This window comes from Entelurus aequoreus, linkage group LG09, assembly GCF_033978785.1.
Source record: "Entelurus aequoreus isolate RoL-2023_Sb linkage group LG09, RoL_Eaeq_v1.1, whole genome shotgun sequence".
NCBI classification, from domain to species: Eukaryota; Metazoa; Chordata; class Actinopteri; order Syngnathiformes; family Syngnathidae; genus Entelurus; species Entelurus aequoreus.
The window spans coordinates 20,856,549-20,881,991 of NC_084739.1; the positions used below are offsets into that span (position 1 = coordinate 20,856,549).

At 44.2% G+C, this 25,443-nt stretch overlaps 1 protein-coding gene across 1 annotated transcript in view; it reads left to right on the forward strand.

The window, feature by feature from the left end:
- Window positions 1-2,973: 2,973 nt before the first annotated feature.
- The window catches only part of LOC133657839 (THAP domain-containing protein 2-like), a 36,345-nt gene continuing 13,875 nt past the window's right edge, over window positions 2,974-25,443 (forward strand). Inside the window, exon 1 of the mRNA XM_062059623.1 lies at window positions 2,974-3,052. Within this exon, the coding sequence (XP_061915607.1) occupies window positions 2,989-3,052 (64 nt within the window). The 5' untranslated portion in view covers window positions 2,974-2,988. The remainder of the gene's footprint in view (window positions 3,053-25,443) is intronic.

Consider the following 25,443-nt stretch of genomic DNA (forward strand, 5'->3'; position numbering starts at 1 on the left):
ATTGCACTTTATAAGTTAACCCGGCCTTTTTGGCATGTGTTGCAATGTTATAATTTCATCATTGATATTTAAACTATCAGACTGCGTGGTTGGTAGTAGTGGGTTTCAGTAGGCCTTTAAACGATGGTTTAGTGTGGCTGACACAGTGCTTAGGCTAAATAATTATTTGTTTAAGGGGTTAATTGGCTTAGTGTAGACATAGTGTGTGTAGCCTTAATTGCCCCAAAAAAATGCATTACATAGTATGCAAACCACTGTTTCTGAAAACGGACAATTCAAAATGAGCCATTAGCTGCCTCAGCCCTTTTGACCCTCATTCAGGTGCCCTTTATACAATTAGAGACATATCTTGAAGTGAAAATTACTAACACAGTTGTGCTGCTACTCTTGACAGCAAAATGGTGAGACGCTTGAGAAGTTTCTTATCAGTTAATATGGGTGATTACCAAAGAATTTCACTCTCCATTGTCTGCCAGGGAGGCTAATTATTTTATCATAGACATTTTAATTAGCTGTATATCGGAGCTGCAAAGCTGTGCCAGTTAGCGGAACACCGCTATGTGAGGCTTTTCATCCAGGAAGGCGCAGCTTCACATGCATGGCAACAAAGGAAATATGGCCCATGCAGCCAGATTGAGGAAGCGGCGCTTATGATGATGAAAATGTCTCGGTGTGACATTCTCCAAAGTGTTCAGCTCTGCTTCAGGGGATGTCGATATAAAACCTTGATTACAGGAAGCTGGACTGCAACATAGCTGAAGTTGATAACAAAAGGTTCACGTTGGAATCAGATGTCTTCAGTATTAATTCAACTGTGCACCATTTAGTTGATGTTGCGTAATGGTAATTCTACTTATTATATAGCGGTGGACCGCATCCATGGTAGGGGTTAAACGTGAAGGTGACAGAGATTGATTAATGGTTCCTGATTGATTTGGCAGACGATGATGGAGTCACAAGCGTGCGCAAACCAATCACAAAATTGCAGGGGTAACTCCAAGTCTTCTCCGTTATTAATGGCTAAACAGCAGGGGTTTTTTTTTAACACATGCATAGGCATCGTCATCGCAGGGTAAAATAAATTCGGAGAGAAGCAAATAAAAATATGACGGATGATACGATATGAAGGATAGTTTGTTATCGTATGCATTCGGAATGGATAATCATGACCTATGATCTTCTTGATTAACAAGGACGCCGTCCTCTGTCCTGACTGCCGCGGCCTGATTGTAAAAGGTCTTTGTCAGCAAGATTTCTGTGCCTCCTTTGTGTTGAATAAATCACTCAGATATGCCATCAGTCTTTCACATTTTGCTCACTACAGACAGAAAAGGAACCTGTGAAATGATAATGAGTTCATTCTTAGCGCGCCAGTTGGACTTCTGGGACTGATAACGAGAAAGGTTGTAGGTTGTTATGCGTTAATTGACAATCCTATACTGTGCATATCCTCCTATTTAAAGAGAAGCTATTGTTCAAAAAAGTAGCTATATAATTTCAATAACTTGCTTGACATTTCCTGCCTCTTTAGAGCTAAAACTACCACTAAAAATGTTACAAAATATTATCATTTTCGGTTTTACAGCATATCCACTGTAGTATCATTACTTGCTAATTTCCCACCTACGCTAAAACAGTAACAAAGTTTTCAATGTTTTATAACAATATTGAATTATTTATTTTACATCTAACAGCATGTTAATAGTAGTATCACTTATAGCTATGGTACTCCAGGAAAAAGGTATCTTATTTCTTGATGCAAAGAAATATATTGCCGCAGTTACTTTCTATTTTATATATTGCTTTTATTAGAACTATTATTCTTGTTGTGTTTAGGAGGAGTAGACGACACAGACCACAAGGGGGCGTAGTAGCTCTATGTTTTATTATATATATATATATATATATATATATATATATATATATATATATATATATATATATATATATATATATATATATATAATAACAAACAATAATAATATAAAAGAAGGGAATGGCGTGTGTGAACTAGATCCAAAAGTGTATGTGTGCGACTATGTGTATGAATTAACTGTTGAGTGTTACCATGAGTGTTAAGCGAGAGGAAAGTCCAAAAGGGGCAGGACATGCTCATAAATCAGTGAGACAAGCAGGAAGTTGAGGGGGTAAAGCGAGGCGTCAAAAGGCTGTGTCCAAGCGGTAGGTCGAGATCCAAGAGGCAGTCAGGGAAGCAGAGGAAATGCGGGGTGAGACGAGACGCACAGCTCGTAACTCGGGAACAAAGGGGTAGCTACCAGGAACGATAAGGGGGAGAAACACAAGACCAATCATAAGACAGGGATAGAAACACGGAAAGAGAAAGACATAGAGCTTTGTTAATTGGCTTACGGTACACAGACAGGTGATTACGTTCCGGCCTGGAATAGCAGGTTGTGCAGGCATTTGAAGGCAAGACCTCTGATCAACTTCAGGTGTGCTGATTGCCGGTGATTGACTGCAGCTGCCGGCTGCAGCAGGACCGACACTCGCAGGCGCGCTCTTGGAGGCGCAATCAGCAGAGCCAGGCCGTGACAATTATTGCTATTTTGTAATGGGCTTATGAGTTTTTAATATATTTTATTAATATATTTTATTAATGTATTTTATATATATATATATATATATATATATATATATATATATATATATATATATATATATATATATATATATATATATATATATATATATATATATATATATATATATACTCGTAAGTGCGCCGTGTATTTCTTGAATCTCCGGCTCTTAACTTTGTATGGAGTCATTGATCTTTTACAAGCTGAGTTCGGAGAGGAAGTGAAGTCAGAAAGACCACAGCCCACACAGGAAGTGACATCAGAAAGAACGCGCCACACCCAGCTTCATAACAACCGGAGATAACCGCTGGAAATATGGAGGCGAGTCATCCGGACATGCCCGTGTTTCTCATTCTTCTACATGTACAGACGCTTGTGGAAATCACACATGAATACCTTAAGTGAAGGAAACGCGCGATTGCAGCCATTTCGGATACTACACATCTCAGACGGTAAGATAACTTTCGAATGTCCAGGTCAGCTGGGATTCTACTTACCGAAAAACGTTGTCCATTTGTCGAAGGGGAGACAACGAGAATGTGGGCTCCCGTGGATGTGATAAGAAATGTAGCGTGTGCTTTGTATAACCTGGCCGACGAGGGAAGACTACGGAAAAAATCAAATGCATTTGGACTGGCAAAGCAGACTGTATCAGTTACTGTCCACTAAGTATGTCACGGCCTCAACGTCTAGGTCCAGAATATATAAAGTCACCAAAAACGAATGGACAATTAAGGTGACGGTAAAAGAGTGAGGAGTGTCCTGACCAGATATCTAGATCCCTAGATTGATTGTTGTAAAATGTTATTTGTCACATTGTTTGCTTGTACAAACCCCGTTTCCATATGAGTTGGGAAATTGTGTTAGATGTAAATATAAACGGAATACAATGATTTGCAAATCCTTTTCAACCCTAATTCAGTTGAATGCACTACAAAGACAAGATATTTGATGTTCAAACTCATAAACTTTTTTTTTTTTTGCAAATATCAATTAACTTACAATTTCATGGCTGCAACATGTGCCAAAGTAGTTGGGAAAGGGCATGTTCACCATTGTGTTACATGGCCTTTCCTTTTAACAACATTCAGTAAACGTTTGGGAACGGAGGAGACACATTTTTTAAGCTTCTCAGGTGGAATTATTTCCCATTCTTGCTTGATGTACAGCTTAAGTTGTTCAACAGTCCGGGGGTCTCCGTTGTGGTATTTTAGGCTTCATAATGCGCCACACATTTTCAATGGGAGACAGGTATGGACTACAGGCAGGCCAGTCTAGTACCTGCACTCTTTTAATATGAAGCCACGTTGTTGTAACACTTACTTGGCATTGTCTTGCTGAAATAAGCAGGGGCGTCCATGGTAACGTTGCTTGGATGGCAACATATGTTGCTCCAAAACCTGTATGTACCTTTCAGCATTAATGGTGCCTTCACAGATGTGTAAGTTACCCATGTCTTGGGCACTAATACACCCCCATACCATCACACATGCTGGCTTTTACACTTTGCGCCTATAACAATCCGGATGGTTATTTTCCTCTTTGGTCCGTTGGACACGACGTCCACAGTTTCCAAAAACAATTTGAAATGTGGACTCGTCAGACCAAAGAACACTTTTCCACTTTGTATCAGTCCATCTTAGATGAGCTCAGGCCCAGCGAAGGCGACAGCGTTTCTGGGTGTTGTTGATAAATGGTTTTCGCCTTGCATAGGAGAGTTTTAACTTGCACTTACAGATGTAGTGACCAACTGTAGTTACTGACAGTGGGTTTCTGAAGTGTTCCTGAGCCCATGTGGTGATATCCTTTACACACTGATGTCGCTTGTTGATGCAGTACAGCCTGGGGGATCAAAGGTCACGGGCTTAGCTGCTTACGTGCAGTGATTTCTCCAGATTCTCTGAACCCTTTGATGATATTATGGACCGTAGATGGTGAAATCCCTAAATGCCTTGCAATAGCTGGTTGAGAAAGGTTTTTCTTAAACTGTTCAACAATTTTCTCACACATTTGTTGACAAAGTGGTGACCCTCGCCCCATCCTTGTTTGTGAATGACTGAGCATTTCATGGAATCTACTTTTATACCCAATCATGGCACCCACCAGTTCCCAATTTGCCTGTTCACCTGTGGGATGTTCCAAATAAGTGTTTGATGAGCATTCCTCAACTTTATCAGTATTTATTGCCACCTTTCCCAACGTATTTGTCTTGTGTTGCTGGTATCAAATTCTAAGGTTGATGATTATTTGCAAAAAATAAATGTTTATGAGTTTGAACATCAAATATGTTGTCTTTGTAGCATATTCAACTGAATATGGGTTGAAAAGGATATACAAATCATTGTATTCCGTTTATATTGTAATAATCTTAGGAATGTAGGCTCAGAGACTTCTTCAGTTATCTTGCATTTATTGTACAAGATGCATTTAAGGCACACAACAGCTCCAACATGCGTCTATCTCCTTTCCCGGCAAAACTCGAACCAACACTTCCTGTCAACGTCACTTCCCTAACTTCCCCGGAAATCCCGCCCCCCCAGCCAAAGCCATTGGCTAACACCCCGTAGCCAGTTGCTCCATAACCCCCCCCTTACAAAAAGTCCTCGCCCTCGAGGACTGACCTGTAAGGCAACACTTGGCAACACCATAGCAGCATGTAAAACAGAGCAACCCATTAGTGCAAACAAAACAGTGTAAACAACATAACCCTCACATCACACAAAAGCGGGTTCACAAACCCCCCCCCAACCCCCTTCCTTTATTTTACTTCAGTCTAAGGACACCACAAAGTCTTGCAAGCGGTCCGGAGGCCTCATCATCCGCCTCGGCCGCTCTCTTCCATTTCCCAGCAGTGGGACAGCTGGGTCGGGTGTGCCAGTCCTCGGGAGGGAGCTGGAGGGGGCGGGGGTTAAGGGGAGTGGGGAAATTGGTTCCCCCTGAGGCGTAAGCGGGGTATTGGTAAAGGGCTGGGCGGGCAAGGGAGAGGTCACCTGTGTATCCGAGGCAGGGGAAGGGGGACCCCCCGGTAGGGGGCGAGTCTGTCTCTGTGGAGGGCCACCTTCCTTTCCCGGGGGGTCAGCTGGACATGATACACAACCTCTCCCAGCTTCTGGAGTATCTTACAGGGTCCTGTCCATTTGCTGTCCAGCTTGGGACTGCGGCCCTTCTTCCGAATCGGGTTGTAGACCCAGACCAACTCGCCTGGCGCGAAGTCCCTTCCTCGGGTCGTCACATCATAGTAGCGCTTTTGTTTGACGCCAGCTTCCTGCAGCTGCTCCCGAGCGAAACTGTGGGCTGAGTCCAGCCGGTCCTGTAAGTTCCTGGCGTACTCTGGCCCTGCAGCGAAGGCCGGGGCATCCGGTGGGCGGCCAAAGGCCAGCTCTGCTGGTGTGCGCATCTCTCTCCCTAGCATGAGAAGCGCCGGTGTGCACCCCTTGGATTCTTGGACAGCAGAGCGACACGCCAACAGCATCGGTGGTAGGTGTTGGTCCCAGTCACGCTGGTGGCGGGAGGTGACAATGGCGAGCTGGTCTCCCAGGTTGCGATGGAACCGCTCCACTAACCCATCACTCTGAGGGTGCAATGGGGTAGTGCGGGTATTGTGAATGCCCAGGCGCTCGCACAATGCCTCGGTCACTGTGCAGAGACGCCATGACGCCAAACCGACCTATCATGCCCTCCACCAGGGCATCAGCAATGGTCTCTGCCTCCTGGTTGGGAATGGCGTATGCCTCTGGCCACTTGGTGAAATAGTCTATGGCGGAAAGGACATAGCGGTTCCCCTTGTCAGACCATGGGTACGGCCCTGTAATGTCAATCCCCACCCTGTCCATGGGGCACCCCACTGGGAACTGTTGGAGCGGTGCCTGTGAGCGCCCAGTGGGGCCTTTGCGGGCAACGCAAGGGTCACAGCTGCGGCAGAAGTCCTCCACATCTCTCTTCTGCCGACCCCAATAGAACCCCTGTCGCAGCCGCTTGAGTGTTTTGGCGACCCCGAAATGTCCAGACCCACCTCCCCCATGCACTGCCTTAAGCACTACCCCTTGCAGTCCCTTTGGCACCACCACCTGCCACTGTTCTTCCCCCCGTGGCCGCGGCCTTAAATGCCCGCTGCAACACGCCTTGGGACACCCGCAATGAGTCAAACATGGCCCACAGGCCCTTAGTAGCCTTAGAGAATGGTGCCACCGTCTCCCAAGGCGGGCGCTGCCGAGCCTCTACCCACTGCAAAACAGGATGAAGGTCTGTGTCCTCCTACTGCGTGCGCCTCCAGTCAGCATTCGTCACAGTCTGTAGTTCTCGGCAGACAACGTTATCAGCCTGACTGACGGCCGCACACTCAGCGCCCTCTGCCCGCCGCTCTTGTTCCGGGCTTCCCTGCGCTCGCAGTACCGACATCTGTCTGCTGCACACGGCCAGCGCGAGAGCGCGTCCGCGTTGGAGTGGCGAGCACCTGGCCGATGTTCTATTTTAAAGTTGTATCCTTGCAGCTCTTCCACCCACCTGGCAACCTGCCCCTCCGGCTCCCGGAAAGTCATTAGCCACTGGAGGGCAGAGTGGTCAGTCCTAATCACAAAGGGGAGGCCACACAGGTAATATTTAAAGTGTCTGATAGAGAGCACCACTGCCAGGAGTTCTCGGCGGGTGACACAATAGTTCCGTTCCGACTTGTTGAGATTCTGGCTGAAGTATGCCACCACCCTTTCCCCTTCCTGCCACGGCTGTGCAAGTACACCCCCCACCCCCACTCCGCTGGCATCAGTGTCCAGTAAAAAGGGCAGGGCGAGGTCAGGTCGGGCGAGTACCGGGGCCTCACACCAGGCCCGTTTCAGCCCCCAGAATGCCTCATGGCACCCTTCGGACCACACAAAGTCTTTGCCTTTTTCCAGCAATTGATATAGGGGCGCGGCGATTGTAGCAAAACCCCGCACGTGCCTCCGATAGTACGAGGCAAGCCCAATGAAGCTCTTCAGCTGTCCTTGGTCCCGAGGGACGGGCCAATCTCTCACAGCCCGCACCTTCTCCCCCATGGCGCCAATGCCATCTTCCCCCAGCTCATGTCCCAAGAAAGTTACTTCCCGCCGCATGAAACTGCATTTCTCGGGGTGCAGTTTAAGGCCCGCTGCTCGAATCCTCTCCAGGACTCTCCTCAGGGACCCCAGGGCTGTTTCAAAAGAACGCCCATGTACCAAGATGTCGTCCAGGTACACCAGGCACTCTTGACGGGAAATACCAGCCAGCACTTTGTCCATAAGCCGGGCAAAAGTGGCGGGGGAATTACAGAGCCCAAAACTGAGGACTTTGAATTGCCACAAAGCCCCGGCCAGTACAGAAGGAGGATTTAGGGAGAGATTTAGGAGAAAGGGGTACCTGATAATACCCGCTTTTAAGGTCCAGAGTGGTGAACCACGAGGAGCCGGAAACTAGGTCCAGGGACTCATCAATACGGGGGAGGGGGTAAGAGTCTTTTGTGGTCACTTCGTTCAGCCGTCTGTAATCCACACAGAATCGCCAATCCCCAGCCTTCTTCTTCGCGACCATGACCACAGGTGCCGCCCAGGGGCTCTCAGACGGCTCAATAAAGTCGGCCCGCAGCAGGTCATATACGGCCTTGTCGCATACCTGCTGTCGAGCGAGGGGGATGCGGCGTGCGTGGCACTTGATGGGCCGCGCCAAGCCAGTGTCTATGACATGCTCTGCCAAGTGGGTTCTTCCCACTTCACTCTCGTTCATTGCAAAGCTGCCCTGGAATTCCACCAGCAGCTGTTTCAGCTGCTCCTGTTGCTGTTTCTCCAAGTCCCTGTACTCCTCTCTCCACAGCCCTCCCCCTATGACCGGGGGTGCTGGCTGCGGGTGGGGGCCCGTGGGTAGGGATGCCCAGGGCTGGCATCCCCGGGTAATACACAGCTCTGTTTCCCCCCTCATTGGCTGAAGGGAGACAGGGCGAGGGCAGGGGTAGTAACGAGGTGAGGTGTGAGGCAACAAGAATGTAGAGGCATGCGGTGAAACGGGCAGGGGGCCGGGAACTAGGGTACCCATGGCAACTGTAGGGCCCCCCGGGAAGTTAAGTGTACCCCTCCCCATGTCTAGCAGGCACCCAGTGACTTGGAGGAAGTCCAGCCCTAAGATGCAGCAGTCTTGCATGTCTTCCACCCAAACTAGATGGCGAACTCGCTTTCCCCCCACGCACAACCACAAGAACCCCTTCCCCACCATAGGAGCTAGCTGGCCCGTGACTGTGCGTAGCTGTACTGCTGTGGGCTCAAGTGGTGTACTGCAGGGCAGAACGTCTGGTCTTACCAGCGTTACCGATGACCCTGTGTCCACCAGACCCACGGTAGGCACCCCCTGGACAGAGACAGCAACATGGCAGGAGCCCCCACCTTTATCCCCCCCCCCACCCCATAGGTGGGACACTGCTGTCATCTACTTCTGGGGGGGATGGAGCCCCTCCCCCCTGGCTGTGCCACTAGGCTCCTCCGGGTGCCCGAAAGCGAGAAGAAGGAGTAGAAGGCGAGTTGTCGTCTGTTTCTGGGGGGAATTGGAGCCCCTCCCCCTGGCTGTGCTGCTGGGCTCCTCCGGGTGCCCAATAGCAAGAAAATGTAGAAAACGAATCGTCGTCTGCTTCTGGGGGGATGGAGCACCTTCCCCCCTGGCTGTGCTGATGTGCTCCTTCCCCTGCTTGACGAGCCTGGGCTGGCGAGTCAGGGTCCGCGGTGGACGTAGGGGCCCGCATACCCCTGACTATGCGGGCCCGGCGCCGTTTCCCGGCTCACGACGAGTGGCAGGGCACTCCCTGCGAAACAGTCCAGGTTGGCCACATCCCCAGCAGACCTGCATGGGGCGCGGGCCACGTTGACTTTGCAGAGTCACCGACCTCAGCAGTTGGGTAATTTCTGTCGCCCAAGCCGGAAGCCCCGTCGCTAGCCGGGTGTGACGATGCCGGGAAACGGCGCCGGGCCCGCATAGTCAGGGGTATGCGGGCCCCTACGTCCACCGCGGACCCTGACTCGCCAGCCCAGGCTCGTCAAGCAGGGGAAGGAGCACATCAGCACAGCCAGGGGGGAAGGTGCTCCATCCCACCCAGAAGCACTCCCCAGCATCTCTATCTCCACGGCAGCTTCCAGTGCCTCCTGCAGGGACCTCGGGTGCTGAAGCTGCACTTGCACGCGCAGGTCAGGAGGAGTAATGGCTCCAACAAACAAGTCAGTTGCGAGCTCATTCCGTGCATCAGCAGGCAGGTGACCATATGCACGGCGCACCTGGCCCTCAATGTCATTAGCGAGCCCCCAGAGTGGCTCGCCAGGCTTCCTGCACCTCCCTCTCAGTTCAGTTTTTAAAAGCGCTGGCTGAGACCATCTCCCAAACCTCCTCTTGAGCGCCCCCACCAGGGCTTCGTAGCACCGCTGCTGTTCAGGATCCAGCAGCAGGAGGCACGAGAGAGCCTCTCCCTCCAGACACAAAGCCAATTGCAATGCTTTGTCCCTTTCTTACCACCTTCTAGCGTCCGCCAACAGGTCAAATTGAGCGTGGAACGCTTCCCAATCTGATCCACCGGCAAATTTTGGCGTCTTCACTGAGGCCGCAGACGGTGGAGGGGAAGCGCCGTGCGGGGAAGGTGTGGGCGGCGGCGGCATCTTTACGTCCTCACGGGCTGACGAGCCGCTCTTGTGCGAGCAGGAGTGCGGCTGTTCGACGGTCACCCGCTCCAAAACAGCGTCATCCCGCTCAACTTTAAACTTATGCTCACCGGAGCTAAACATGCTAAACGGCTTGCGGTCCTAAATAACTAACAGACTAAAGCTAACTGGCTAATGCGCGGTACGCAGCGTGTCCTTACCGCGACAAAGTCTCTTCCGAAAATCGTCGGTTTCACTTCTGACACCAGTGTAATAATCTCAGGAATGTAGGCTCAGAGACTTCTTCAGTTATCTTGCATTTATTGTACAAGATGCATTTAAGGCACACAACAGCTCCAACATGCGTCTATCTCCTTTCCCGGCAAAAATCGAACCAACACTTCCTGTCAACAACGTCACTTCCCTAACTTCCCCGGAAGTCCCGCCCCCCAGCCAAAGCCATTGGCTAACACCCCGTAGCCAGCCGCTACATCATTTACATCTAACATAATTTCCCAACTCATATGGAAACGGGGTTTGTACATGTCCATTAAAGATTTGATTAATTAATGATGGCTCAGGTGTGATTCACTACAATAGGGCCCCACAGCTCACTGAATTCTAGTTAATTGAAATACCACAACAATGGATATTGTTCAGATAAGTTACATTGGAGGTGACTATGACATGCGCATTTTCTGCGCATGCGTACTAGGTCGCGTTGCACCGGCAGACGGAGGGGGGGGGGCATCTTAAACGACCATTGTGTGTGTGTGGCCTAGAATAAGGTTAGGTGGGATTTACCTTACCCGTAGAAGTGTAGAAAGGGCCTCAGGTTTGTAGCCAATCGACTAATTTGCAACCCTAGTCCCTGGAGTGCCTTCCTATCAAATATTGCAGATTAAGTTACACAGTCATGAATTATATGCTAATACATTACATCAAGATTTACAAATTCTTAATCATAATGCAAAATGAGCGCACAAAATCCCAAGGCAGCACAAATTATAGCAGCAACACAATATATAGGCATTGCATGTGAGTGTGTATGTATTGACTTTTATGATTCTGACTCCGTGCTTACATGTTTGCTCTTCTTTCAGTCAGTGTTTAAGCTTTCTATTAACTGTTTTCAGTTCAGTTTGTGTTTTTATTTCATATTGCAAATCATTCCAATACTTAGTACAGTACCTCTGACTGTAAACGTGTGTTATCACCTTGCTATACAATTGCCACCCATCGCTTCCCTTGTGACCACTCTCCTTGTATTTGTTTTGCTCACAAATGGTCAGAGTACGGCAGGAGCAAGATGATTTGCACATTTACAAATCAATTTAAGACAGGAGACCTTAATGCAGCTGTTAAAACTTAAAAGCTTGTATTTCTGTTTAATTAAACAATGGTGCTACATTGTTGGTTTCTGATCCATTATTTTTAGTGCCTGGTTGAACAATAATATAATGGGTTTGATTGCTTTCTTGGTAGGGTGGCCACACACAATGACACAGTAGGATAAGTGAGAGAGTACCATGGCATGAAACAGATAATAAAGCTGCCTTTATAGGCAAGTGATGCCTTACCACTTGAAAACAGTTCAGGTTTGTGCAAACAGTCTTGTAGAAATTATTAATATCTTTGTTGAATTGAAGTTAATTGAATTCAACAATAACTTCCTTTATGAATTACTGTTTTATTTGCTAGTGCAATTGACTGTATTTCTTATGGAGAAGCACATAAATAAAATGTTATTGACATTGAGTGGGAAATGGTTGACTGTGAGCCACTGGGATACTAACTCCATTTCCTTGGTCCTCTGTCAAGGTCTCTGGTCCTGCACTTTGTGTCCTAGCTTATGCATAAATTACTGTATCATCAGTGCACATTTGCTGACTGAAAGCATGTTGGTAAGTCGTTTATGTATAAACGAAAGAGCAAAGGCCCCAAAGTGGAGCCCTGTGGGACACCAATTGTAGTTTGTCGTGGTGTAGAAAAACTAGCGCTTATCTTAAAGATATAACAATATGTAATATGATCAATATTTACTGTAATTTGGTCATTTTATTTATTACCGGAACTTCTTTCTTCTGTGCATTTATATCCGTTTCCATAGCAGCGCACTTCCGACTTCCGACAGCAAATGTGTGTTCCTACTTCAGGAATCAAATGCGAGTGAGTTGTTATCATGGCAGACTTGGTAACAGACAACAAGGACGACTATTTTTGGACAAACGAGGATTCACAACTTTATCTTTTTGTACTTAAAAGAATGGAGGTCTAACTGCTTATAAAAGAGAGCACAAAGGAAGGGTGAAACGTTGGCGCAGACAGAAGCTGAGAGAGAGCCAAGCTATGCCAAGCTATGCCAACATAAATGGCGTGCTTACCCAAAGTTAACTTAAAAACATTTCCCCGGCCAGCTGGACCAAACAGTCAACTGTCCTTAGAATGAGTCTCTATAATATCGATATTATTGATCATAATATTATCAGCATACCATACCTGTTATTACAACTACATACCCCATCAAGTTAGCTGTGTTCATTCAAACAAAATATAACATTTGGGCTAATACTTTACAGATACTGTAATATGAGTGTTCAGGTTTTTTAGTCAATACAGATAGGTGTCCTATCGCATTGTGTTGTACATTACAAACTCAAAAGCGATTCAGCTACTGACGCAAAAGCTATCTTTGCTCTTTCCGTAGCTGCCTTATGGCTATTGCCTTAGCATGCCGTCCCAAGACAATTGATTGATTGATTGAGACTTTTATTAGTAGGTTGCACAGTGAAGTACATATTCCATACAATTGACCACTAAATGGTAACACCCGAATAAGTTTTTCAACTTGTTTAAGTCGGGGTCCACTTAAATTGATTCATGATACAGATATATACTATCATATATACTATCATCATAATACAGTCATCACACAAGATAATCACATTGAATTATTTACATTATTTACAATCAGGGGTGTGGAGGGGGGGGGGGGGGGTGGGGGAAACATGTAACTATGCTAGAAAAAGACTTCTTCAATGTTCGCTCTTACACTAAAAATGTCACTACAGTTTGGTCATAATACAGGTTACAGAATGTAAATTACGTATTGTTGGTGGTTTTTGGAAGCATTTTTAAAGTGACTTAGAGGCAGAATGGATTGCTCCCATTCGCTGTATTGCCAGCCATCAAGAATGAGACGATTTTTACAAATTAGAATGCAAAGAAGCTCCAAAACTTTTGTCTTCTTGTCTCTCATTAGGATTGTGAATGATAGGCAAACTTCCATAAAGTGCAAGTGCAGTTTCACTTAAACACGTTGCTCCTTATGTTTCAGGTATTATGCAAACCAGCTCATTGCTTATGCAGAGACGTTGAAAGTGGTGAGTTTGTTCAATAGTATGTTGTAGTTGAGAGTGTCATAGGCCTTTCTGAGGTCTAAAAACATGGCTTCCACAACATTACCGTTGTCCAATGTACCCATGTTGTTCTCAGTAAGGTAGAAGTTAGCCATTTCTGTGGAGTACCCTGGCCTGACTCCAAATTCTTATGGGTTGATTAGTTTGTTGTTTTCAAGATACTTGCCTTAAAAAATAGAGAAAAGATGGCCTGTTTCCAGCTTTGTGGAAATGTTTGCCCACTGTGATTGACATATTTACTAGGTGGGTTACAGGTTTAACCAGGGCAGAGCAAACACATTCCTATTAAGCCTACATTTTCTGTACAATGCTTCTGTTCATTGTATTAACTTTTTAATTGGTGGACGATACTTCCTTTTGCTCTCCTCTCCGTCATTTACTCTCTAATCAGTCTGGTTAGGTTCTCGGTAGTTCTGCAAGTCATTTGCCGGATTCAGTTTGAAGTGCAGGAAGCGTTCAATGTTCTTGATTTAAACTGTAGTACTATACATTGGCATGGAAAAGGCAAATACAAGTGAATTCAATGTAAAGCAAATTTGTATTTGCAATGCTGACAAAGCAAAACTTTTACATGACGGATATGTTAATGTGTGACGGTAACCTCATATTATTTTATTTACCGACAAAAAATTGCGCTTTTGATCACTCAACAGTTCACACAAGTTCTTATGTGTCAGGATAAATGTGTTGGAACATAAATGAATGTTTAACTGTTCAAGCTTAAAACAAAACATTGAGGATGTCTGCAACTTGTGGACGACAGAGCAGACAGCACAGGCTGTGTTTTTTTTATATGTTTATGATATTATTAGTATTTACATATATATATATATATATATATATATATATATATATATATATATATATCAGTGGCGTGCCGTCACTAGAGGCAGGGGAGGCACGGCCTCACCTGCCATCATGGAAAGAAATAAAAAAGTAAAAAGAAAAAAAATTAATTAAATTGTTATATGTATCCAGTGATTATACTAAAGTTATTTTCCATTTAACTTCACCAGTTTTAGATTATTTTTATTTTTATTTTCACATTTGCTGTTCAAATACTGAGAAGAGACGGTGCGGTGATCAGCAGCCAGTTGAGGCTCGTCACTGATTTGTGCCTCAACATGGATTGTGCACAATGACTCGGCTAACTGCTGAGCTGCTGTGCAGTGAGACTGTATTGCTATATGAATTATATTATACATTTCCATAGTTTAGTTAGCTGAGGTATATAATGTACAGTGTATTTTGTCAACAACTGTATGTGTGTAACGTATTTCTTGTGCTGAGCGATCATAAAACTGGAGGCTCGTCTCATAACCCCGCCTCCTGGTGCTAAGCACTTCCGCCGCAGAATGCACCCCCGACGGGAGCGCCGCGGCCACACCAACCAAAGCCCACACCCAAACCCTCCACGTGCAAGACCGAATCCACCCAAAAAAAGTCACTTAACAAGAAGCCAAAAAGTGCAAAAACAACAATGCTCGCGCGGCGCGCCGGAGGAGCTGTGAACAGGGACACAACATTAGGTACACCTGCAGACGGCAGCGCGAATTTCATATTTCATTCATTTGCAACTCTTCCAACATGAACACCACTGCTCCCGCACTTATAAGTAAAGGTAAGACCATAATAATTTTTTTTTTTAATTAAATGTGCTTTTTTGTGTGCATGCTACAGTTTGTAAGTGTAAAGTTAAGTTAAAGTACCAATGATTGTCACACACACACTAGGTGTGGTGAAATGTGTCCTCTGCATTTGGCCCATCCCTTGTTCACCCCCTGGGAGGTGAGGGGAGCAGTGGGGCGCAATGGGCAGCATCGGCGCCGTGCCCGGGAATAACCCCCAATTCCAACCCTTGATGCTGAGTGCCAAGCAGGGAAGAATGCTGGTATGAGCTTTTAAACACAACCCGTTAACTGCTGCCAATCACATGGTGAATAAGATACTATTTAGGGTTCAAATGTTTGTAAATGTGACTGTGATGAAGTCAGTGCCTCACCAGACATGAACCTCACCGCACGCCACTGATATATATATATATATATATATATATATATATATATATATATATATATATATATATATATATATATATATATATACACTACCGTTCAAAAGTTTGGGGTCACCCAAACAATTTTGTGGAATAGCCTTCATTTCTAAGAACAAGAATAGACTGTCGAGTTTCAGATAAACTTTCATCTGAAACTCGATGCTCCAGAAACTCAACCTGCTCAAAGGAAGGTCAGTTTTGTAGCTTCTGTAACGAGCTAAACTGTTTTCAGATGTGTGAACATGATTGCGCAAGGGTTTTCTAATCATCAATTAGCTTTCTGAGCCAATGAGCAAACACATTGTACCATTAGAACACTGGAGTGATAGTTGCTGGAAACACCTATGTAGATATTGCACCAAAAACCAGACATTTGCAGCTAGAATAGTCATTTACCACATTAGCAATGTATAGAGTGTATTTCTTTAAAGTTAAGACTAGTTTAAAGTTATCTTCATTGAAAAGTACAGTGCTTTTCCTTCAAAAATAAGGACATTTCAATGTGACCCCAAACTTTTGAACGGTAGTGTATATATATATATATACATATATATATATATATATATATATATATATATATATACATATCAATCAATCAATCAATCAAAGTTTATTTATATAGCCCTTAATCACAAGTGTCTCAAAGGGCTGCACAAGCCACAACGACATCCTCGGCTCAGATCCCACATCAGTGCAGAAAAAAACTCAACACAATGGGATACAATGAGAAACCTTGAGAACCACTGCCGTAGGGTATGGCTTGCCATGAACAAATTACATGATGGGAGCACGGCCCATAAAAGCGATCATAAACTAAATATTTAGGACGAACATTGTTGGTAAGTTACTTTGCACGACGTGGTGGGCAACAACTTTGAAAACTTTGCAAATCAGTCCTCTGGAGCCTTAACTTTTACCAGAAATTGCCCTTTTTTCCGTTTGTGATTTTCAGCAATTTCAACATGGGTGATGGTGTGTTTTCTTTTTTGTACATTTGTTTTTCGAGCTGTGAAGGCTGGGAAAATTCAAAATCTAGTTTCAGGGGCTGGAGCTTTGCCGCTAAGGAACGTGAACGCTTCAAGTCAGGAGGGCTTGTCAATCCAGTGTGGAGGCAGTTGCTCATGCAACATTTGCATAGCCAGTGAGGTAGGTTTGTGGGAGTCTAAGGCCTGCTAGTTGGAACCACATTCAAAGGGAACGGATAAAGGCCCCGGGGATTCATGCAGAGCAGCATTGTCTCTGACAAAAACACACACACACAAAAGAACGGGAAGACTGCAAGGGGTAAAAGAAATACCTTGATTTAAAATGCAGTACTATACGTAGGCTTGGAGAAGGCAAATAGAAGTGTGAGTAGAATGGAAAGAAGAGTCTATGTCACACATGTGCTTACATGTTATGTCCTGAATGAAGCTGTCGTACTTAGAGGATGTGTCTGCAAACGTTAATGGTATCTCAGTGCAAGAAAATAACCTGGGAGTCCAATATGATTGGAAGAATACAGGCGAGGGATCTCACCAATTTCTTTAGCCAAGTTTGGAGGTAGAAGTCATAGTTGAAGTCATAGCTGGAGCTCATTAACAACGGCAACAAAACATGAACCTATTAGTATGTTTGGTATGTTGCCATGGCAGCATCAGAACCTGGAAACGTTTCTACCAATCATCTTCCATGTGAAAAACTGACTTGCAAAAGTAAGTCCACGCCTCACATTTCAACAACCACTTTTACTGGTCCTGCTTTGAACAATTTCCCTTGTGGATCAATAAAGTTTGTTTAAGTCTAAGTCTCTACAAAAGGTTTGTGTGTATAAACATGTGCAGGATTTCTCCCAACCGCGCCACGCGTTTGGGAGAGTGGCCGTGCCAGCAACCTGAGGGCTCCTGGTTCGATCCCCAGCCTCTACCAACCTAGTCACGTCCGTTGTGTCCTTGAACAAGACACTTCACCCTTGCTCCTGATGGGTCGTGGTTAGCGCCTTGCATGGCAGCTCCCTCCATCAGCATGTGAATGTGTGTGTGAATGGGCGAATGTGGAAATAGTGTCAAAGCGCTTTAAGTACCTTGAAGGTAGAAAAGCGCTATACAAGTATGACCCATTTACCATAAAGCTGATCTATCCTGAACAAAAATATAAACGCAACACTTTTGTTTTTGCTACCATTTTTCATGAGTTGAAACACACATAAGACCTATTCCTCTCAAACATTGTCCACAAATGTGTCTAAATCTGTGTTAGTGAGCACTTCTTCTTTGCCAATATAATCCATCCCACCTCACAGGTGTGGCATATCAAGATGCTGATTAAACAGCATGATTATTGCACAGGTGTGCCTTAGGTTTCCCACAATGAAAGGCCACACTGAAATGTGCAGTTTTGCTTTATTGGGGGTCTAGGGAGGTCAGAAAAGCAGTCAGTATCTGATGTGACCACCATTTGCCTCACGCAGTGCAACACATCTCCTTCGCATAAAGTTGATCAGGTTATTGATTGGAATGTTGGTCCACTCCTCTTCAATGGTTGTGCGAAGTTGCTGGATATTGGCAGGAACTGGAATACTCCGTCGTATACGCCGATCCACAGCATCCCAAACATGCTCAATGGGTGACATGTCCGGTGAGTATGCTGGCCATGCAAGAACTAGGATGTTTTCAGCTTCCAGGAATTGTGTACAGATCATTGCAACATGGGGCCGTGCATTGTCATGCCGCAACATGAGGTGATGTCTCGGGTGAATGGCACAACAATGGGCCTCAGGATCTTGTCATGGTATCTCTGTGGATTCAAAATGCCATCAATAAAATACATACGCTTGCTCATACCATAATCCCACCCCCACCATGGGCCACTCGATTCACAACGTTGACATCAGCAAACCGGTCTCCCACACGACGCCACACACATTGTGTGCCATCTGACCTGAACAGTGAAAAACAGGATTCATCCATGAAGAGAACACCTCTCCAACGTGCCAGATGCCATCGAATGTGAGCATTTGCCCACTCAAGTCGGTTACGATGACACGAACTGCAGTCAGGTCGAGACCTCGATCAGGACGACGAGCATGCAGATGAGCTTCCCTGAGACCCTTTCTCACAAATTGTGCAGACATTCTTTGGTTATGCAAACCAATTGTAGCACCAGCTGTCCCAGTGGCTGGTCTCAGACGATCATGGAGGTGCACCAGCTGGATGTGGAGGTCCTGGGATGGTGTAGTTACGCGTGGTCTGCGGTTGTGAGGCCGGTTGGATGTACTGCCAAATTCTCTGAAACGCCTTTGGAGATGGATTATGGTAAATAAATTAACATTCAATTCACGGGCAACAGCTCAGGCGGACATTCCTACATTCAGCATGGCAACTGCACGCTCCCTCAAAACCTGCGACATCTGTGGCATTGTGCTGTGTGATAAAACTGCACATTTCGGTGTGGCCTTTTATTGTGGGCAGCCTAAGGCAAACCTGTGCAATAATCATGCTGTTTAATCAGCATCTTGATATGCCGCACCTGTGAGGTGGGATGGATTATCTTGGTAAGGAACACATGCTCCCTAACACAGATATAGACAGATTTGTAAAGAATATTTGAGAGGAATAGGTCATTTGTGTATATAGTTTAGATCTTTGAGTTCAACTCATGACAAATGGGAGCAAAAACAAAAGGGTTGCGTTTATATTTTTGTTCAGTATACTAAACTCCAGCAGGGCAGCACGGTGGAAGAGGGGTTAGTGCGTCTGCCTCACAATACGAAGGTCCTGAGTAGTCCTGGGTTCAATCCCGGGCTCGGGATCTTTCTGTGTGGAGTTTGCATGTTCTCCCCGTGACTGCGTGGGTTCCCTCCGGGTACTCCGGCTTCCTCACCTCCAAAGACATGCACCTGGGGATAGGTTGATTGGCAACACTAAATTGGCCCTAGTGTGTGAATGTGAGTGTGAATGTTGTCTGTCTATCTGTGTTGGCCCTGCGATGAGGTGGCGACTTGTCCAGGGTGTACCCCGCCTTCCGCCCGATTGTAGCTGAGATAGGCTCCAGCGCCCCCCGCGACCCCAAAAGGGATAAGCGGTAGAAAATGGATGGATGGATGGATACTAAACTCCTGTGCACAGGATTGTGTCTCCTAAATGAGCAAAATAGAAACCACAATCCATTTCTTGTATATGTAGAATATATGCTGATTATTAGAATGTCCGCACGACTGGGAGGGGGAGATGGAAATATAATCTTTTAGCACTCGCAGTGTGATTTATTAAGGCTAAAACCGCTCTGTGGCTGCAATTTTGCGTCTATATTTAGCAGGTTTGAAATGTACGCGCAAACCGGCACAGTTACACACAACATAGCTGTGAGAAAAGAGGTAATTGTGCTGCAAAGACAGACAATGGACAGAGAATCCTCCATTCTATGTGCGTGTCAACCAGTGACGTGCAGTCAGTGGAGGCAGGTGAGGCGGGGCCTCACGTGCCATCATGGAAAGAAAAAAAATGTAAAAAGAAAAAAAAAAAATTAAATTGTTATATGTAACCAGTGATTATACTATAAAGTTATTTTCCATTTAACTTCACCAGTTTTAGATTATTTGTATTCAAAATCGCTGAATTTTCACATTTGCCGTTCAAATACTGATCAGAGACGGTGCGGTGATCAGCAGCCAGTTGAGGCACGTCACTGCGTTGTGCCTCACCATGTATTGCGGACTCGGCTTACTGCTGGCTTGCTGTGCAGTGAGACCGTATTGCTATATGAATTATATTATACATTTCCATAGTTTAGTTAGCTGAGGTATATAATGTACAGTGTATTTTGTCAACAACTGTATGTGTGTAACGTATTTCTTGTGCCGAGCAATCATAAAACAGCTGCAAAAGACGCACTGGCTGAGGCTCGCAGTAATCCCGCCTACTGGTGGTAGAGAATGCACCCCCGCCGTAGAATGCACCCCCTGACGGGAGTGTTATATCAACTAAAGCCTACACTTAAAGTTTCCACGTGCAAGATTTAAAAAAAGTTATTTAATAAGAAGCCAAAAAGTGCAAAAACAATAATGTTCGTGCTGGAGGAGTTGTGAATGACTGCTGGGCCACAACATTAGGTACACCTGCAGACTGCAGCACGGATTTCATATTTCATTCATTCACAACTCCTCCAACACGAACATTATTGTTTTTGCACTTTTTGGCTTCTTATTAAATAACTTTTTTAAATAGATTCAATCTTGCACGTGGAAAGTTTAAGTGTGGGCTTTAGTTGATATAACACTCCCGTCAGGGGGTGCATTCTACGGCGGGGGTGCATTAATCCAGCACAACAGCGGCGCATGGACTTCATTTATAAGTAAAGGTAAGACCATAATAATGTTTTTTTTATTAAATGTGCTTTTTTGTGTGCTACAGTTTGTATGTGTAAAGTTAAAGTTAAGTTAAAGTACCAATGATTGTCACACACACACTAGGTGTAATGAAATGTGTCCTCTGCATTTGACCCATCCCCTTGATCACCCCCTGGGAGGTGAGGGGAGCAGTGGGCAGCAGCGGCGCCGCGCCCGGGAATAATTTTTGGTGATTTAACCCCCAATTCCAACCCTTGATGCTGAGTGCCAAGCAGGGAATAATGCTGGTTTGAGCTTTTAAACATAACCCGTTAACTGCTGCCAATCAAATGGTGAATAAGATACTCTTTAGGGTTCATATGTTTGTAAATTTGACTGTGATGAAGTCAGTGCCTCACCAGCCATGAACCTCACCGCACGTCACTGGTGTCAACAAATTTGGACTGTCATGAATACATAATAATAGACATGGAGAGAAAATCCTCCATTCTATGTGTGTGTCAACATATTTGGACTGTCATAAATAAATACATAATAGACATATCGTCTATTCAGCAATATCATTTTTCAATTGTATAGCTGCTCAATGACTTAAGGAGCTGATTCACTAATGATTATTAATTCAACTGACATGTTTTGTGTATTAGTGTTTTGGGTGTTGTTAGCTGATAATAGCAATTTGGATAAGTCACGTTTGCTGTCATTGAATATATATTCTATCGTATCAACAACAAGACTACAAATTGTAAGTTTATTCTCTTGGAATGGTTTTGTAAGTGTGCATGTGGACGAGACAGGGTGAGTGACCACAATAAACACGAATAATTTTATTTGGAACGATAAACATGTTTGTTACATAAGTTTAGTAATTGTTGAAAATATAGACAATTGTAAAAACAAATGTGTTCTGTTAAACCATTAATTGCAACATGATCAAGCCGCTAGTGGTGGTGTTCTTGTCATATTAATTGTGAGGAAGTTGCAAACAGCACATGTATGTGAGTTTTATTATTTTAAATCTTTATTATTGTAGCAAAATTCTTGCTGAAGTTATGAATTTGGGGGAATTTAGAGCGTGTATTAGCAGAGCAGCGCATACAGGACAGTTCAACTTGCCCTTAGTGTTGTGTTACTTTGATAATAGAGACTGTTGATCCGTTACCCCTTGTCATGTCTGTTTGATATACAGTATATTGGGGCTGTCAAAATTATCGAGTTAACTCATGTGATTATATACATAAAATATCACATTAATCATGAACACACTTATATTAATCATGTTATTTATTTTGACCTTATAAGCTCTTATACCTTAACTGCTATACAGTCAGTGATCAGATCAATGCATACATCGATACAAAAATGAGTAAGGTGTTGGCAAATTTCCCTCCAAAAAACAGCTTAAAAGATATTTACATCCAACTGTTGCCAAGTTTTGTCCAAATACATGACATGCATTCAAGTAAAACATTTTCAAAAGTTCCTCAATGACATTCTGAAAATAAAATTGCATTTGTGTACAAATATTGGGGTCTTTTCTTAAGCAAATTTTATTTACACAAGCAAGTATTTACCTGTGACTAATCATGATTAATCCAAATTCTACAATGGATTAATTTGATGAAGACAATTCACGGGCCTAATATATACACAGTATAATGTCTTCAAAGTGTGCATTCTTTCACTAAAAAAGGGTCTTTTGTCAAGGCTAGAATCAATTATTAATGTTAACATTAATTCTTATGGGGGACTCTGCTTCACTGTACAACGTTTTTGATTAACGAACCATGTAAAGCAGGGGTGTCAAAGCCATTTTAGCTCAGAGGCCGCATGGAGAAAAATCTATTACCAAGGGGGCTGGAATGGTAAAATCATGGCATGGTAACTTAAAAATAAAGACAACTCCAGGTTGTTTTCTTTGACAAAAATAGAACAAGCATATTATGAAAACGTACAAATCCCAAATAATCCTCTGGACAAAACACTTCAAGTTTGTTGAAAATTCTGAGGAAATTGGTGCAGTTTCAAAAACACAATGAGCTTAGACTTTGTCTCAGTGTATCTACAAAGCCAGGATTAAACTGGTCACAGTCTTTCTGGGGTTGAACAAAAAACACAACAAGTTAACTCTTCTAGGTATCAAACACCCCCTTTGTCATGTCTGTCATGTCTGTGTGATCATGTTTTGTTTTTGTCATGTTCGATTTTGTTTTTGGACTCTTTGTGCACTTTTGTTTGTTTTGTCACCATAGCAACCCATTAGTTTTCATCTGTCATGTCACGCACCTGTTTTCACTGATCATGTCACTGCTATTCAAGCCGGTCTGTTTCTGTTGTTCGTCGTGGTGACATTATCTATCCATCCATGCTACCCATGATATTCCTGTCTGCCATAGTTTTCATGCTGTTCCATGCCAAGTAAGTTTTTGTTTATTGTTCGTAGTTTCTGCTTTTGTGCAAGTTTTGTTTCATTAGTCAAGTTTGTTCTCCGCCATTGTGCGCGCTAGTGATGGGTTGATGAGGCCTCATGAAGCGTTTCGACACATTGCAAAACTGTATTGATACTGTGTCGATACTGTGTCACTAAATACTGACATCTGCTGGACATTAAAAATCCCTACAGGCAACCTATGGACCGACTCAATTCAGTGCGATACAGTTCGCGTATCGGTCAAGTGACCGGAACAGCTCATGAGCGGTCACGTGACCAGAACAGCTCATGATTGGTCACGTGACCAAAACAGCTCGTGTTCGGTCACGTGACTTTCTAAAAGCGATATGCGCACCGACACAGGTTATCGCTCTATGAGCTCGACGCATGCGCTGATGCATCGGTGTTGCCGGACCCATCACTAGTGCGCGCCTTTTGTTTGCTTCCTTTTTTTGTAGTTTGTTAGTGTTTTAATAAATCATGTACTTACATTCACGTCTTGCCCGCGCCAACTTTCCGTTGCATTCCGGGAAAACACAACAACCCATAGTCCACGCGTTGACAATGTCGACTTTAACAATTCAGAGCTAACTCAACAAACCGTAAGAAACTGAGGTAAAAACTATTTAAAAGGGTTAAGTTCACTTTTCTCGTGTTTGACAGAGTTACATTTTGGGTCAACGAGGGTGCCAAATGACCATGTGTTCGAAGCCGAAGACACAAAACGGCAGGTTTTAATTTTCATGTGGGTCGAGGAGGAGGAGCCACAGTCACCCTTTACTTGCCTAACGGAATTGCTATTGTGACATCCAGTGGACACATTTAGAACAGCGGTTTCTTTTGTTGAAAAAAAAAAAAAAGCAGCTCATTTTAATACTAAGCAAACTCATCACGCGGGCCGGATAAAACCTGTTTGCGGGCCGTAGGTTTGACACCCCTGATGTAAAGTGAGGCTCCACTGTATACATTAGATGTGAAAGCACTGTAAGTGTAATGTTAGGTAAAACAGAAAAATTAGATCCAGTAACACATCCACCAGGCATGAAGCCAATACAAATGACCAAACCATCATATCCTCCTCCAGTTCTCATGTCGGAGGTTTATAATAATACATTTTCTTAAATGCTGCTGCGCTGCCAACATTTAACAGCTTGTGTCCTTGTGACAGGACTGAATTAATTAATTAAGAAGCAACATTATTTCCATCATAACATCTTGCTTCTTTAAGCACGTCAACACACAGACGCAAAACAGCGTCGATTTTCCTGTGATGGTTGATGCTGCAGCCAAGCTTTGGAGCACAGCGTGTGAAGTATAACGTTGCATTTATTAAAGCCTCACCATCTTTAACTTAACGTGGAGGCGGCGACGCGATTGTCATTGTCAACGTTTGTTCTTACCTCCGTGTTGTCCCCCAAAAATCCTGGTCATTCAAACACACTTGCCTCCCTCAAATTAAGCATTAATCAAGTATATGTGTTTATCTAACCTCCGTGAACTCCAAAGAATTGGTTCCACTCGCGCTATCAATGTGACACTCTCAAGGTTTGTCATTAACTTTTCTGCTGGGGATAAACATTTTACAATCATGGCTGAGTTAAGGTGACATCATACCATTCCCACAAAGTAATTGGAAACCCTGACTTACAAAATTACTGTTGAATGCTGGGTTTGTTTCATTTGGACTGCATATTAGACAGAAATCTGGAGCTTTTATTGTGAAGTCTAGTATGATGACACACTGTGGATGTTACATTATTTAACACACAAGGTTATTATGGCTATTGTAGAATGTAAACTGACCTTCACGTTGGAGTGTAACAAAGTGTATGAAAATATTTAGGCAATATTAGGCATGTTAATGTTTATTATTTATTTTAGAGTGCACAACTTGGCTGCAACCAGCAGAATCATGTGTGGACTCAGTCTCAACTTAAGACTTCCTTTATTGTCATTCAAATTTGAACTTTACAGTACAGATAAGAACAACAT